We start from the raw sequence: 15,729 nt of genomic DNA, 5'->3' as shown, positions 1-15,729 counted from the left end.
GGGTAGGCAACACACCATGCGAGACTCCCGATCCGGCTTGCAAAGGATACTATCTGTCCCCCTAATTATAGAATCCCCTATAACAACAACTTGTCTTTTTGCTCCCCCCTCTTGAATGGCCTTCTGCACCATGGTGCCGTGGTCAGCTGGCTCATCCTGTCCAGAGCCCTTTCTTTATGAGAAAGATCTAGTGGAAAGTAGCTGCATTTTATTTAAAATGCACAAAGTTGATAGCTGTGAAATTTCCTTTAACAATCCCAATCTTGAAAAAGAAACTTTTAAAAGCTAAATCAATCATTTGCAATGATTTTCAGGATAAACTCTAAACTGATTTTGGAAGTGCAGTATTGCAACTTTGATTAAGACTTCTTGGAATCAGATTTATTTTAATTGCTTTCACGGCCTCCCAGCAGGGGATAAAGGGAATTTGTTGTTGGATCTGAGAAGTCGGCAGCAAAATAACCTGCCCCAGAGAGGAGAAAGTCATATACTTTTGAAAAACTGGTGAGAAAGCAATCATCTGGACCTTTATACTCCCATATATTTAAAATTTATATCACTGCCAAATGTCAAAGCAACACTTGCTGCAGAATATATTACTCTAGGAAAGATCTTTGGAATGACATGACACTATTGTGAAAACCTGGTTCATAATTCATAACTTTTTAGTGTATATCTTTAAACTGAGAGTTGGAACTTTTCAATATATTGGTAAGATAAACAGTAATCGTATCTAAGACAATTGGCAATATCAGATTCTGTTGATGTTGATTCATGATCAGAGCTGGAAAGGTAACACTATAAATAATTGGGAGTTTGCTTTTGCTGAGTAATGGTGCCAGTAAATCTGAAGTGTTTTCCTACCTTTGTTAGAGATATTTGGTTTTCCAGAATGATGGAAAGCATTGGAATTAAAAGGTAGTTTATTTGGATTTCTACCTGGTAATGGGCCACGTATGGTATGTTGCCTTAAATGTGGAACCTTGGTTGGAAGTCTATTTGGTTTAATTTATTAATTAAGCTAACAGAAGTAGACCATTCAATTTAGATTTCATGAGGGGAAAGAAGCTGGAAGGTTTTCTGAAATCTACAGTCATCCTCAAAGCACTTTGTAGCAGAAAGCAATCTGCTTGAATAGTTCACTAAAGAGCTGTGAAGGAATTGTGGGAGCAGATTGGAAAAACAATGTCTATGCATGTCCAAAGCCAGGGCAAGAGAGCTGAAGAGTCCACGGTCTGAGAATTTTGAAGAAAACTGGAAAATCGCTTTACCAAAAGTTAATGGAAGGAACCACATGAAATTTGTACCTTGGGGATAAGGTGAAACAATGAAGAGAATTGAAGATAAATTCCAATTTCCAAATATGGCATACCTTTGAGTTGGTGATTTTATTAGATAAGGGAACTCTTGGGGAGGGGATTTAAAAAGTAAAACTATTTATAGCGTATCTATTTTATAAGCTATAGTACTAAGGTTCTAGTGCATGTTTTGTTTAATATATACATTGTCATCAGTAATCACTCACAAATGAGTATCATTGTCCACCTAGAAAATACTTTGTCGCTGCTCATGGGTTCTGTGTGTCCTTGTGTGACTGATGAGCCTAATCCTGGAGCCACACCCCTGACCACACATTTGGCAGATGTTAATGGAAGATGGAACAGGTCCTTGGCCTTGAGATCATTGGCAGAGTCGCTAGCACTGCTGCCTCCCAGTGCCAGGGACCTGGGTTCGATTCTACCCTCGGGGCAACTGGCCGTGTGGAGTTTGCACAGTCTCCCTGTGTATGTGTGGGTTTCCTCTGGTTGCTCCTGTTTCCTCCCACAGTCCAAAGATGTGCAGTTTAGGTGAATTGGCCATGCTAAATTGGCAGTAGTGTCCAGGGATGTGTGGGTTTGGTGCATAATCAGGAGAAATGTTAAATAATAGGGTGGGGGAATGGGTCTAGGTGGGATCATCCTTGAAGGGTCGGTGTGGACTTGTTGGGCCAAATGGCCTGTTTCCACACTGTGGGGATTCTATGAATCCTTCGGTTCCTTTTCCATACTTGCTCTTGTTGATGGATATTCTTAAAGAATTGTGTCCCTTCATACAGGAATTTCCTCCAAGTCAGTATCTTCTGAATGCGGATCACCCATGCATTGACATCTATGTTGTATTTCTTGAGGGAAATCTTCAGAGAGTCTTTGAAATGTGTCCTTTATCCTTCTGTTGTTAGAGTGCATTCCTGAGCTGGGTGAAGAGGATTTGCTGTGGCAGTTGGAATCCAGCATTTTAATCATGTGCCTGGCTCGGTGGAGCTGGTTTCAGATGATCACAGGGAGAAAGTAAGGACTGCAGATGCTGGAGATCAGAGTTGCGAGTGTGGTGCTGGGAAAGCACAGCACATCAGGCAGCATCTGAGGAACAGGAGAATTTACGTTTCAGGAATAAGCCTTTCATCAGGAATGAGGCTTGTTCCAGGACCACACTCTTGACTTCAGATGACCATAGCCTTGATGCTTCAAGAATATTGATGCCAGTACACCTGTCCTCCCAAATGATAGGGAGAATCCATCTCAAACAGCATTACTGGTGACATTTTCAAAGGTCTTCACATTCTCTCTCTCTCTCTCTCTCTGTCTCACATACATATATATGTACGCATGCGCACGCACTGTTTATTTTTGTAACAAAATGTTGACTATGATCTTTGTAACACTCCAGTATACAAGGTTTTTGGGCACGTATGCCCAAATTATTTCAATTAGAAAAGCCTGGAAGTGCCCATATAAATGAGATGGTAGTGGTCAGGGGACTGCTAATATATCAAGTCCAGAAAGAACACCAAGATTTGTAATAGCTCTATAACGCAAATAAACTTAGTTGGGAAATAAGTTAGCCTAGAATTTTGTTTATATATGTTCTAGGGAAGAAGAAAGATGGTTTTGGATTGGATTTAACAAAAGGAATCCATCTTCTGTCGGCTCCTGGGCTTGGAGTGATGGCACTGGGGTAAGTAACTCCAATTTATTTCTATGCCATTAATGTTCCCAGCATATTTCCAGTTAATTTACACTGTATATTATTTTTGCAATTCTGTGTGTATGATTTGATTCTCTTAAGAATTTTTTTCCCTTGAGCTGAAGGATAGAAATAGATAGAAGAAAAAAGACATTGGAGCCATCAAATAAAAACAGACAGTTTTGGAAGGTAATGGCCTATTAATTGAAGGGTTGGAAGAAAGAGCTTGCATGTGTATGGGATGTTTCTTTCACACCCTCAGAACCACACAATTTCTTCAGTGTTAAATGGAGCATAATATCATGGAGGAATTGATGTTCTTGTTGGTGTTCCTTCCCCTTTACAGTTCAAAACTCTTAATTCAATGGTGTCACTGTGGAACACATTTTTCTTTTGCTTCATCTATCCAGCTCTGTTTCCTGCAGTCTTCATCCATTACCTTAATTACTGTAATAAAACCAATGTTGTTAAGAAGTACTCAGCAAATCAGGTCGTACTTGTGGCAGAGAGAGCAGAGTTAACATTTCAGGTCAAATGTTTCATTAAAGTTTACAATAATTACAGTTGGTGTAGCTTGCTCTTTCTTAGTATTGATTTAGAAATTTAGCCCATCTTTCCTGTTTCACATTCTATGAATCTATCTCATGCCTTATCATCCTCTTTTCATGTTCACTCAAATGATAGTTATACTTTGGTCTTCAGGACCTTCTAAGGATATGTTTTTTTAAGTCTGTTAATTCCACTATGTATTGCATTTTTTTAAAAAACTTATAGCCAGACTTTATCATACTTCTTTGTAGAAAATTTGATCTGTTTCAGTGTTCGCAAAATGAAGAGTCAATTCCAACTTGTGCATTTCAGTTGAGGTTGAGTCATTAACCTTGATGATAAAAAGATGGCAGGAATATGAATGACCTTTACATTCAGTGTCTTGATACGTGCTCAGTAAAGACACATTCAATGTAATGATCATTGTTTGACACTAAATATGAACAAACCTTTGATTTAGTGCTTCCCAAACTGTTTTAAACAAATGTCTACCAAAGAAACCAACTACATAGCTGACAGCAGAATTTACAAAAGGAAACAACAGATTGTGGGACCACCAAAGAAAATGGGAGTTAGACTTTTCAAAGAGCATGAGCTTTCAAAAGAAGGCAGAAGAAGGGGATCATAACATAATCCATAAAATTATTTCCAAAAGAAGATGTTTTCAAGGCTCTAAAACAAAAATGCACCCAAAAATGAAAAATTAATTCACTGGTTGTTGTTAAATGTTCGTTCGGAATGTCCTTGCCACCATAGATGATGACTGCACCAGTGTGGTTTGTATGGATTATTAAATCAATGGACCAATTTGTTGAATCATCAGGAGAGCTTATCAAAATATTTATAACTGAAGTAATTGGAATATGATTTTATTTGGCATCCTACCCTCTGTACAGAGGAACCTCGATTATCCAAACGACTCAGGTGGGGAGTATTTTGTTTGGTTAATCAAATTCCTGATAATCAAATGCCGGATAACATAGATTAGCCAAGCTTCGAGACCTTGCGATCTTTTCAGATAATCTGATATTCAGATAATCAAATGCCGGATAATTGAAGTTCCTCTGTAATTCCGTGATTTTAATTTTTCAAGCATTTTAATGGAAACATTTGGTTAAGCCACTTTTGGAATATTGTGTGCAATTCTGGTCTCCCTCCTATAGGAATGATGTTGTGAAACTTGAAAGGCTTCAGAAAAGATGTACAAGGATGTTCCAAGGGTTGGAAGATTTGAGCTATAGGGAGAGGCTGAATAGGCTGGGGCTGTTTTCCCTGGAGCATTGAAGGCTGAGGGGTGACCTTATAGAGGTTTATAAAATCATGATGGGCATGGATAGGGTAAATAGACAAAGTATTTTTCCTAGGGTGAGAGAGTCTAGAACTGGAAGCCATAGGTTTAGGGTGTGAGGGGAAAGATTTAAAAGGGACCTTTTAAAGGGCAACTATTTCACACAAAGGGTTGTGCGTGTGTGGATTGAGCTGCCAGATGAAGTGGTGGAGGCTGGTATATTTACAACATTTCAAAGGCATCTGGATAAGTCTTTGAATAAGAAGAATTTAGAGGGATATGGGCCAAATGCTGGCAAATGGGATTAGGTTTACTTAGTATATCTGGTCTGCATGGACGAGTTGGACCAAAGGTTCTGTTTCCGTGCTGTACATCTCTATGACTCTATTTAATTTGTTTAATTTTTTGTGCTCAATTTAATCATTCACACTAGGCTATGTCATTATTTAATTCCTTTAGCTAAATGTGAATAATATGATCAAATGTATATTTTTCACACACAGCTATGCAAATCTATAGGTTCAACATTATTCTAACTCGAGCACATGATATTATGCATGCATTTTTCACCAAATACACCATTGCTGAACAAGCAAAATGACAAGTTAATCAGTATGAACAAATCAATGAGGAACATTTGAAAGAAAAACTGTAATTACTTGGATTTCCAACCTGCAGCTATCATGAAAAACTAAACTGTTGTATTATCTCTTGGTTTCTAGGTTGTTTCTTTGTTTTCACTTGATAGAGACAAAGATGATGATGTCAGAATTTGTGCTGCATACAAATTTGATAAAACCATTGCACCTTTTCGTTGTGATGAAAAGCTGGGATGGGTTTGTAAAATGCCAAAAGGTAAATGCTTTGGTTTTATTTAAATGTGAAAAAGTTATTATTTTGCCTAATAATGGAATGTGTGCAGTGAACATTTAATTGATTAATCAATTGTTTTATTTAGGAGCTGAACTGAAAAAACCAGACTGGTACATTGATGGTAAGCAAAAGTAGCAGTAAATGCTCAAGTAATGTGAACAATAATTGCCTGTAAAGCAATAAGTATTTCGTGAAACTGTTGATTCACTTCATTATCCCCATAGTGACAGAACCATTGACAGAACCAAGGTTGACTTGTGTGCTATCCACTGAGGTAAAACAGGATCTGACCAGTTTTATGTTTTACCTTTTCTTTCACAAACTGTACATTAAGAGCTGATAAACCTATCCTGAAAAGAGAAGCCTGAATTTCAGCCTCCTTAGATTGACTTAGGTTTCTTGCCTAAGAGTTAATTCCAACGGTGCCAAGAAAAAAATCTTTTAATGGAGAGAAAATCTTCCTTTTTTTCTATACCTCAGTCTTTATAAGGTCTAAAACATGCCATATTTATTGCGTTAGGACTTTTCTGCTTCTTGTGCACAGTCAGTTGTCCTGCTGCAGTCCCTCTGCATTCTCCCCTTTAGCTCTAATGGATGATAATACAATTCCATCGGGGAGCACTTCTCTTTATTCAATCAATTGAACTAGAAAAATAGGTCAAATTCATCTCAAAGCCTGTCCTACCCCATTACTCTTGTGATAAGAGAAAGAAATTTCAGGCTCAGAAATCAAAATCTAAATGATTTTCTCTTCCTACTCATAAATATTGGCCCAGATTTTCTGATGGCCAGGTAATGAATTGGAGTCGCATGTCAGGAACATGAAGAAACCCCAATGCAACTGACTTTGAGAGAATTGTGAGGGAATTTGAACATTATGATTTGGCAATTCCCCTGCATCTTGAATCCTCTGAAGATTTTTTTTAATGTTGGAGTATTTGGACAGTTCCAATTTCTGTAAACTTATTTTTTTAATCAGGAAATGTTCGAGGATTAAAAAATCTGGATAATCATAGAACTCCTACAGTGTGTAAAAAGGCCACTCGGCCCATCGAGTCCACAATGAGCCTCCAAAGAGCATTCCTCCCACCCTATGCCTGTAACCCTGTATTTCCCATGGCTAATCCACCTAGTCTGCACATCCCTAGACACCATTAGCAATTTAGCATAACCAATCCACCTAACCTGCACATCTTTGGACTATAATGTGGGGTAACTAATAAATTCAACTGCTCCCACCTTACTACTACATCTGAATGGGCCACAAGGCCCCTTGTGGTGTAAAAAAAAAACCGTTAAAATCTCAACCCATCAGGACAACCTGCATACCCACCCCGCCCCCCCATCCCTACCCCAAAAACCAACAAACCATGGCAACCCTACCCCAAACACCAACAAACCATCAAACCATCACTGACTTGACCCCTGAACCTAACTTAGTGACTTGTTTTGGCACCCTACATATACCCTCCTCCCCTGCCCAAACTAACTCACACCCTCCCCCAACATTTGCCTTATATACATACCCTTCCTGAGGAGCTGTCACAGGAGCTTGCTATGCTGCTGGATATTTAAACTCCAGCTTAGAACACCCTGCTGCAAAATGGAGTGAGGTTTCAACAATGATTCTCCCCCTGGCTCCACTTTTTCTTGGACAAGTCTCTGCTGTTTGATAACTGAAGGCTGGGGTCCAGAAATCTCCAGTGCAGAACTAATCTAAAGATAAATGATCGCCATCGGAAGTACAGTTTCTGATGCTGACTGGAATTTCTAGGTGAATATTCATGAATTTGGCCTGGACACGATACGAATATAAATTACTTGTAACTTCAATCAGATAATGTTTGCATTTATGATCATTTTAGCAGTATAAGCTTTTAACTCATATTTCTTGTGAATAGGTTATAAAATGTATCATGGAGATTGTTTGAAAATGCTGGTGTGAATAAGGTTAACATTTAAAAGCTGTGCAGCTTAATTTGTATTCCTGTAAATTCTGAATTGTTTCCTCTGTGCAGAAGAGCAATTTGCATTTGCACCTTGGATCTTCTTTCAAGGAGCTGAATATTTGTTTTTTGAGACGGAGGGGAAGTGGCTTGCAGCTGCTGTGGCTTGTAGTTTGATGGGTAGCGACTTGGCATCTATAAATACAGCCAAAGAACAGGACTTCATTAAAAACAGAATTGAAAAGGTAAAAGAAGATCAAAATTTTGTTTCACGATGAAGCAGATTTTATAGCAGTAACAGCTAGGATTTCTGAGTACTATTGAATCTCATTACAAAAACACTTTGTGAAGTCGATCTATAATAACACTATCTCTCTCAGCTCTAGATGCATCGTTTTTTTTGTAGAGCAGTGTCATTTCTACAGCTGTCACATTCATATTGCCTACTTGCCCAGTGGTTGGAAAAGATCCATACAAATCAATGAGAACAAAACTGCTCCTCAGCCCTCTAGAGGATGATTGTGAACATTTCAACTTTACCTACCGAAAGTCAAAAAAGCATGACTGCCTTCAACTTTTGTACAGGTCAGGGCTCAGTTAGTTGGACAGCTCGTTTACTGGGATGCCAACAGCGTGGGTTCAATTCCCACATCAACTGAGGTCACCATGAAGGATTCTCATTCTCAACCTCGCCCCTCACCTGAAGCATAGTGACACTCTGGTTAAACCACCACCAGTTATTACTCTCTAATGAGAGAGCAGTCCTATAGCCTGGTAAGACTATGGCGACTTTACCATTACCTTTGTATAGGTCACTATGCAAATATGTTGCAGTCAAAAGTGTCTCAGCCAATGGATGCTGGACCTTAAATGACTTAAATCTTTCGTATGAATCATTTTGCTTTCTTTGTTAGGTTGTAACCAGATATAAACTGCTATATTGTGAATTATAAGACAAATTTTGATGCATTTAAATTTCCAGTTAACCATGTGACATATAATAAAGCATGAATGGGGGTAAATTTTGCTTCTTTGAAAGCTGTTCAGTTACTTACTAGGCCAATTCACACATTTTAGATTTTTGATTTTTAATCTGCTGAATGTAGTGTACATTGCAGCAGTTCCAATACTATATTCATCAAATTAATGCATTTCTTGCCAGGCAGTGTAAATATATGCTCAAGTCATTGTGCATTCTTAACTCATAGAGCAATGTATTTATCTATTTTACCCATATTAAGTTACAATGTTAAATTCATCTGAATAAATCGTCATAGGTTTCTTTTTCATGGGGACAATGAAAAAGAATACTATTTGTGAAACTTATGCAGCAAAATGATACCATTTGTGTAAAAATCACAGAAAAATCTCGAAAGAACTTCCAAAACAAAAACTTAATCTAACCTACCCAACAAATTGTCAAACTAAGATCCTCTGTCTGATTGGACATGGCTTTAATTTTAAAACCAGGTTTAAAGCTACTTCACTTAAATAGAACATTTTACTATGTTTTTATGTTTTTCTGAAGAACAATATGAAAATTTACTTCTTTTGAAGCTTGTCACTGGGATATCAGTGTAAAATACTCAACAGTCTCGTGTATTGACGGATGTTTATTGAAACAGAAACTATAAGGCCTAGTCTAATCAGCTCCTTGGGAGAAACTCAGGTTACAACTGAAAGTGATGGTGGCAAGGTCTATGACCTGCCAATTGTAACAAAAAAGCAATCAGAACTGCAGATCCAGCCAAGTTTCATTCTGTATTCCTTATTATTCCTCAACATTAACATCTGTTTTAATTAAGCCATCTTCAACATTAAGCTTCAATGACAAACTGGCTCGATCTCTTTTCCCCATAGCTATTAGATTTCAGGCCCAAAATGAAGACCTGAAGGAAGTAGAACTACCTCAATTTAACATCAAATCTGAAGACACCCTGTTGAAGCACGTGTATCTTAGCACCTAATTTTAGCTACCTCACTGACTGTGTACTTTGATTGTCCAATTAGTTAACATTAGTATTTCAGGGCTCTTCCAGATATCATTATGTTTTGCAGCTTATAACAAAAGACACAATTCATGTAATTCTTTTTCATGAAATTTTGATGTTCTGCAGTTTTTAGCAAATGGGCATGAAAAGTGGTGGATTGGATTATATGCAGAAAATTCCAAAGCTGGATTTCGGTAAGAAATCCAAATAATTGTCCGGTAATATCATTAATAAATCATCAATTATGTTTGCCACAATAAATCATTTATATATTTGTATATAGCTGGATAGATGATTCAACAATGTATTACAACAACTGGGATTTCAACTATCCAAGCCGTTTACCTAAGCATAGTGGCAGATGTGTTTACATGTCATCAAAAACAGGTAATATTACATTGTACCAATCATTAATTGTTTTGTGACTGTAATTAGTGACATAACTTTGCTCAATGTATAAAATGGATGCGTTAGTATGTCTTTGAGGGAACTATTTCTAGTCTGAGTAAGCCAATTACTTTATGAATGGAGTAGATTTTACACTTGAGAAATCCCTCAGATGTCAAGAGAAAATCTAGCATATCACTCTTGTTTTTGAAATCACATGTGCCTTCAGTAAGTTTGTTTGAAAATTCAAAATACAAAATGGTTTAATGTAGCACAATCTTTTCCGGGCATGCGTGTGGGTGAACTGTGACTAACAAGCTTAGCATAGCACAAACATGTCTGGGTATGGAAAGAGTGGGCGAACCCTGACAAGTTTGAACCCTGACAACCCAGACAAGCAGCTAAGAACAAGGAATAGGTGGACTCTGATCAAAAAAGTATATTGTACCAATTGTGTTGTTCAAAATTGAATGAAAACTATTGTGTAATTGGTGGATTATGTGAACTCTGTAAACTACTTTACTTTGATGCTATAAAATAAACTCTAACCATTGTTTGGAGAGTTGGAAGTCAGATGTTGCTCTTAATTCAGTTCCCCACTTATGCTTCAATAAAGGAGGTTGGTAAAAGATTCCTTGAGTATCTAAACTGGGTTATTCCTCCCACTGCACACAGCTAGCAGAGGGATTCAATTACAAGGAACTTCAGAGTTATAAGAACTGTTACATATGTAGACTTTGAGGTAAGGAGTGATGCAAACGATGCTGCAGAATGGAGAAAGGTCTCATTACTGATTACCCCATTGTTCCACAAGCCACCTCAAAATGTATAAAACTCCATGAGACCAACAAAAATGACTAATTTGCTCAACTGATGCTATTCAGGACATAAGCAATTCACAACAAATTTTATCAACAATGTATAAAATTATTGTATTTATTATATTATACTTAATGTTAGTAAAAGAAATGGGGAAATCCCAAGGGAACCTAAATCAATTTCTCGTTCACTCCAATCCTTCCCAATTCCAAATTACCGAATCACATTCTTATTTCCTCACACTTGACAGAGGCTCAAACCACTTCCCCATTCATTCCCACTCTATAGAATGCGAATCTACAGAAACTCTTTCAGACCTGCTGAGTTTCTTCTGCAATTTCTGTTTTTGTTCCATTTCAGGATGCAGTTCCAAGAAATAAAATATGTTGTCTCTTACTTATGAAATGAGAAGACTAAGAAAAAGAATGAAAAAATATTTCCTAAAAAAAAAGCAAGATTTAGGGGTTATGTTCAAATCCACGAGCATTCAAAATTAAATTGGCAACTATCAAGATATGCACTAAACTAGCAGTTTTAGACGTGGCCTGCATAATGAATTGTGTGAGAACCTCACCACAATTATCATTTTCAGGAGAGATAGGGAAGTTAGAAAGGGAATGGGATAGCTGTATTGAGAAGAATTTTATCAAAACGAGAATGTAAGAATGCTCTGACAGTTACATTAAGACATGTACGATTAGGAGAAAAATAATACAATTATTAATTTGTGTCACAGAATGTAAAACAGCAGAGATGAGGAAGTTACATCTGTAGACAATTTAGAGAGCTATTTACAAACAAGACAGTACTAGCATTGGATGAATTTTAACTGTCCCAAGATGGACTGAATAAAAGAAATGCTTATGATCAAATTGAAGGATATTTCTTAAAATATATTTATTCTATTTCTATATTGGTATCTTTGGAGACTAAAAGAAAAAAAGTGTTGCTCGGTTTAGGTTTAGGAAAAAAAGCGGTGCAATATCAATTAGCAAGAAGTCATGAAACATCATGGCTGAAGGTGCTGGACACTGTGTTTTTAGTAAACTGATTGCTTAGTGCTATAAATTTTTGCATAATATTTTCATTAAAATAAGTAGCTTCTGACAGCAACTATTAAATAGTTTTTGGAGCATATTAATGAGATTATGAAAGGAATCTTAGATTTGCAAAATGCATGTTTCAAGATGCATTTTAATTTTTTTTAAATTAAATTGCAATTTTGTCTTTGTCACCTGTACTGTAATGTCACGTCTATTTGCATTTTTATACCCTGACAGGACGCTGGGGTGATAGCAAGTGTTTTCTATCTCTTCCTTTCATCTGTGAACGACACAATATATCACTGATAGAGGTTCACAAAGTTGAGAGTTACCTTCCAGATCTTTCGTGTCCAAAAGGGTGGCTGTATTTTGAAAATAAGGTGATTTTAGAAAATGAAAAGAAAATTATTGGACTATTTTACATAATGAACATATTTATGACTGCAGATTGATAGTATACATTTTTGCTTGTAGCACTGTTAACTTGTCCATTTGTGGAGCTAATGCATTAAAATAAGTATTAAAATAATCTAAACACCAAAACTGCAAGATGAAAATAGGATGCTGTTATGTTTGTGTCATGTTCCTAATGAATATTAAGTTAGATGCTCTGCTTGATAATTTTCATCTGCAATTGACAAAGAAAGACAAAAAGTTTTGTCTAGAACATTTCATAATCTGAATACATGTCAAAGTAGTTCACAAATAATTTATTAATTCTGAAATGTAGTCGATCATTTTGAGAAGATTTGTAGCTCTGGTTGAGGTTCTGTTTGTAAGTTTGCTCGCTGAGATGGAAGGTTTATATTCAGACGTTCTGTCACCATACTAGGTAACATCATCAGTGAGCCTCTGGTGAAGCACTGGTGGAATGGCCTACTTTCTATTCATGTGTTTAGGTTTTTTTGGGGTGGTGATATAATTTCGTGTTCTTTTTCTCAGGGGGTGGTAAATGGGATCCAAGTCAATGTGTTCGTTGATAGAATTCTGGTTGGAATGCCATGCTTCTAAGAATTCTCGCACAAAACTCGATCAACAAACACATGACTTGGATCCCATTTACCACCCCCTGAGAAAAAGAACAGGAAATGACATCACCGCAGGAAATGATGTCGCCAACCAAGGAAACCTAAACGCATAAACAAAAAGTGGGCCATACCACCAGTGCTTCACCAGAGGTTCACTGATGATGTTACCTAGTATGGTGATGAAATGTCTGAAAGTAAATCTTCCAGCTCAGCGAGTAAACTTACAACCACATATAAACAAAGTTTGAGAATGCTTATTAGTTATAAATGGACCTTAAAACATGATCCATGGCTGACTTTTGTTCTCTCTGTGACAGTGTTTCCTGCTGTATGCCCCAAAGGATAAGAGTCAGCTAAAACACTGGTATTCTGCTCAAATGTTCTGCAGTATACGTGGAGGAACCCTGGCTACAATAGAAAATGAAATAGAACAAGGTAACATGGGACATTGCATATTTAGATTTTGACTCATATATAATTGTTTCTGCATATATAGAACAAACATAATGGCCCAGGCATTAAAATGAGATGGGGTGTAGAGTAGGATGTTGATCCACCCCAGGGACCCAACGATCCCAGGCACATAACTAGGAGGTTTGTTCCACAACCTTGAGAGATTGTTGTGCTCTCTTTGTTTAAGCACTTGAGGCCTGGAATGATGCAGCAAGAAAATCAGTTTTCATCACCCTGCACCGTTTCTATCAGACATGGAAAAAATAAATCAGAGAGTGCTTACGAAATGGTCTTCCTGTTCAGGCTTCCTGTTGAGATAATTTAATAGCCCAGTGATTTCCATTAATTGTTTATAATACCTGATTAATTTCCCAAAAGTATTGCAGTCATTATTAACTTGCTGGATTGTAAAAGCTTTATTCAATTCTGTTTGCACTTTTAATTCACAGCATTTTTAACAATTCAGCTCCTGGATAGGACAACTAGTGTTTGGATAGGACTACACAGTGATAATTTTGAACGTTGGGTGAATGGGAAGCCTGTGAAGTATTCGAACTGGTTACCAAATGAGCCAGCACGGGACACTGCAGATCCATATAAAAATGATCCTGTAAGTTTATTTATTTAAATCTGCTGCATCAAAATGTGCTAATTATTAATAAGCCTGTGTACAGTGTGTATTTCTTTGAACAAATAGAGTGCACATTCTGATCTGATGGAACCCGCCTGGGTTTTCAGATTCCAGTCCCTCTCACTGGCTCAATATTCTAGCCCTGAGAGTTCTGAAGGGCAGTTCAGGCCATTGAAAACAGCACCAGTCTTTGTTCAAACATAGCAACTGGAAGGCCCTATGTCAAAGGTATTTGAGACTAAGAAATAAAGATTCCATCTTTTTCAGAATGCATGAACTTCCTAGACATTTCCTTAGATTAAGTGAGGACTGCAGATGCTGGAGATTAGAGTCGAGAGTGTGGTGCTGGAAAAGCGCAGCAGGTCAGGCAGTATCCGAGGAGCAGGAGAATCAACGTTTCGGGCAAAAGCCCTTCATCAGGAATTCCAAAACGTCGATTCTCCTGCTCCATGGATGCTGCCTGACTTGCTGTGCTTTTCCAGTACCCCACACTCGACTTCTTTGGATTCTCTAGTCCGTGGTGAACTGGTGTACATTCTAACTTATGGTAACATTCCTTAATGATATGTACCTGGTCCACCTACTGGGAAACAAAATGTCCTATCAACGCTTCCTATTCTATCTGCACAGCTGCCCCAGACATGCACCTCCTCCCACACTCTCCTGAGAAATCCACAGGTAAATCTTTGCCACTATAAAGAATTTAGAAAGGCACCATTTTCTTGAATGGTACAAAAGAAATGAAAACTTATCATTATGCCTACCTTCTTATGCCATCAGTTTGTATTATCAATGAGGGAGTCAGAACTGTAATTTCTGTGTGGACTTGTTGGGTCAAAGGGCCTGTTTCCACACTGTAGGGATTCTGTTCTATTCTATTCTATTAAACTGCTGTCAATATGACTCTTCAAATGCTTGACTTACCAGCACAGACTAGAACACTTCCCTCCTTTCATCCTTGTTTTATGTTGCTAGCTGATCTTAGAAGGGCTGGTGGCAGATGTTCTATACTTAGTCTAAATGTTTTGAGTTACAAATCCAAGTGCAGGGAGATTTGAAAGGTTGGTTAATTTGATAAGACGAAATAAAGAACTGCTGGAAATCTGAAACTAATGCAGCAATTCACCTGCACTTTCCTCCGTAGAGTCTACTGTATTTGCTACTAACAGTGTGCTCTCCTCTACACGGGGGCAATGAAGTACAAACTGGGCGACCACTTTGCAAAACATCTATGTCTGGCCGCAAAGCTAAACCTGAGTTTCCAGTTCCCTGCAACCTCAACATACCACTGTGTTCCCTGGCCAACATTTCTGTCTCTGTTCTGCTGCAGGACTCCAACGAGGCTCAGTGTAAGCTGGAAGAATAACACCTCATTATCCTCTTGGGGACTCTGCAGCCTTGAGGACTCATTACAAGGTCCAATAATTTTGGAACCTGAACACTTTCTTCCACTTCCTTTAACTACTACAACACACTGGACCCTGCCATCACATTGGCTGCTTTCAACACATTCTGGATTACTGGTGCTGGAAGAGCACAGCAGTTCAGGCAGCATCCAAGGAGCAGTAAAATTGACGTTTCGGGCAAAAGCCCTTCATCAGGAATAAAGGCATAGAGCCTGAAGCGTGGAGAGATAAGCTAGAGGAGGGTGGGGTGGGGAGAAAGTAGCATAAAGTACAATGGGTGAGTGGGGGAGGGGATGAAGGTGATCGGTCAGG

The 15,729-nt window shown here is 37.9% G+C and overlaps 1 protein-coding gene across 1 annotated transcript in view; it reads left to right on the top strand.

Moving 5' to 3' along the window:
• The window catches only part of pla2r1 (phospholipase A2 receptor 1), a 155,619-nt gene that overhangs the window by 100,891 nt on the left and 38,999 nt on the right, over positions 1-15,729 (top strand). Inside the window, exons 14-22 of the mRNA XM_043693844.1 lie at positions 2,910-2,994; positions 5,563-5,695; positions 5,799-5,834; positions 7,732-7,904; positions 9,777-9,844; positions 9,934-10,037; positions 12,137-12,279; positions 13,245-13,362; positions 13,830-13,990. Coding sequence (XP_043549779.1) covers positions 2,910-2,994; positions 5,563-5,695; positions 5,799-5,834; positions 7,732-7,904; positions 9,777-9,844; positions 9,934-10,037; positions 12,137-12,279; positions 13,245-13,362; positions 13,830-13,990 — 1,021 coding nt within the window. The remainder of the gene's footprint in view (positions 1-2,909; positions 2,995-5,562; positions 5,696-5,798; positions 5,835-7,731; positions 7,905-9,776; positions 9,845-9,933; positions 10,038-12,136; positions 12,280-13,244; positions 13,363-13,829; positions 13,991-15,729) is intronic.

This window comes from Chiloscyllium plagiosum, chromosome 7, assembly GCF_004010195.1.
Source record: "Chiloscyllium plagiosum isolate BGI_BamShark_2017 chromosome 7, ASM401019v2, whole genome shotgun sequence".
Lineage (NCBI taxonomy): Eukaryota > Metazoa > Chordata > Chondrichthyes > Orectolobiformes > Hemiscylliidae > Chiloscyllium > Chiloscyllium plagiosum.
This window is presented reverse-complemented; position numbering and strand designations above follow the sequence as displayed.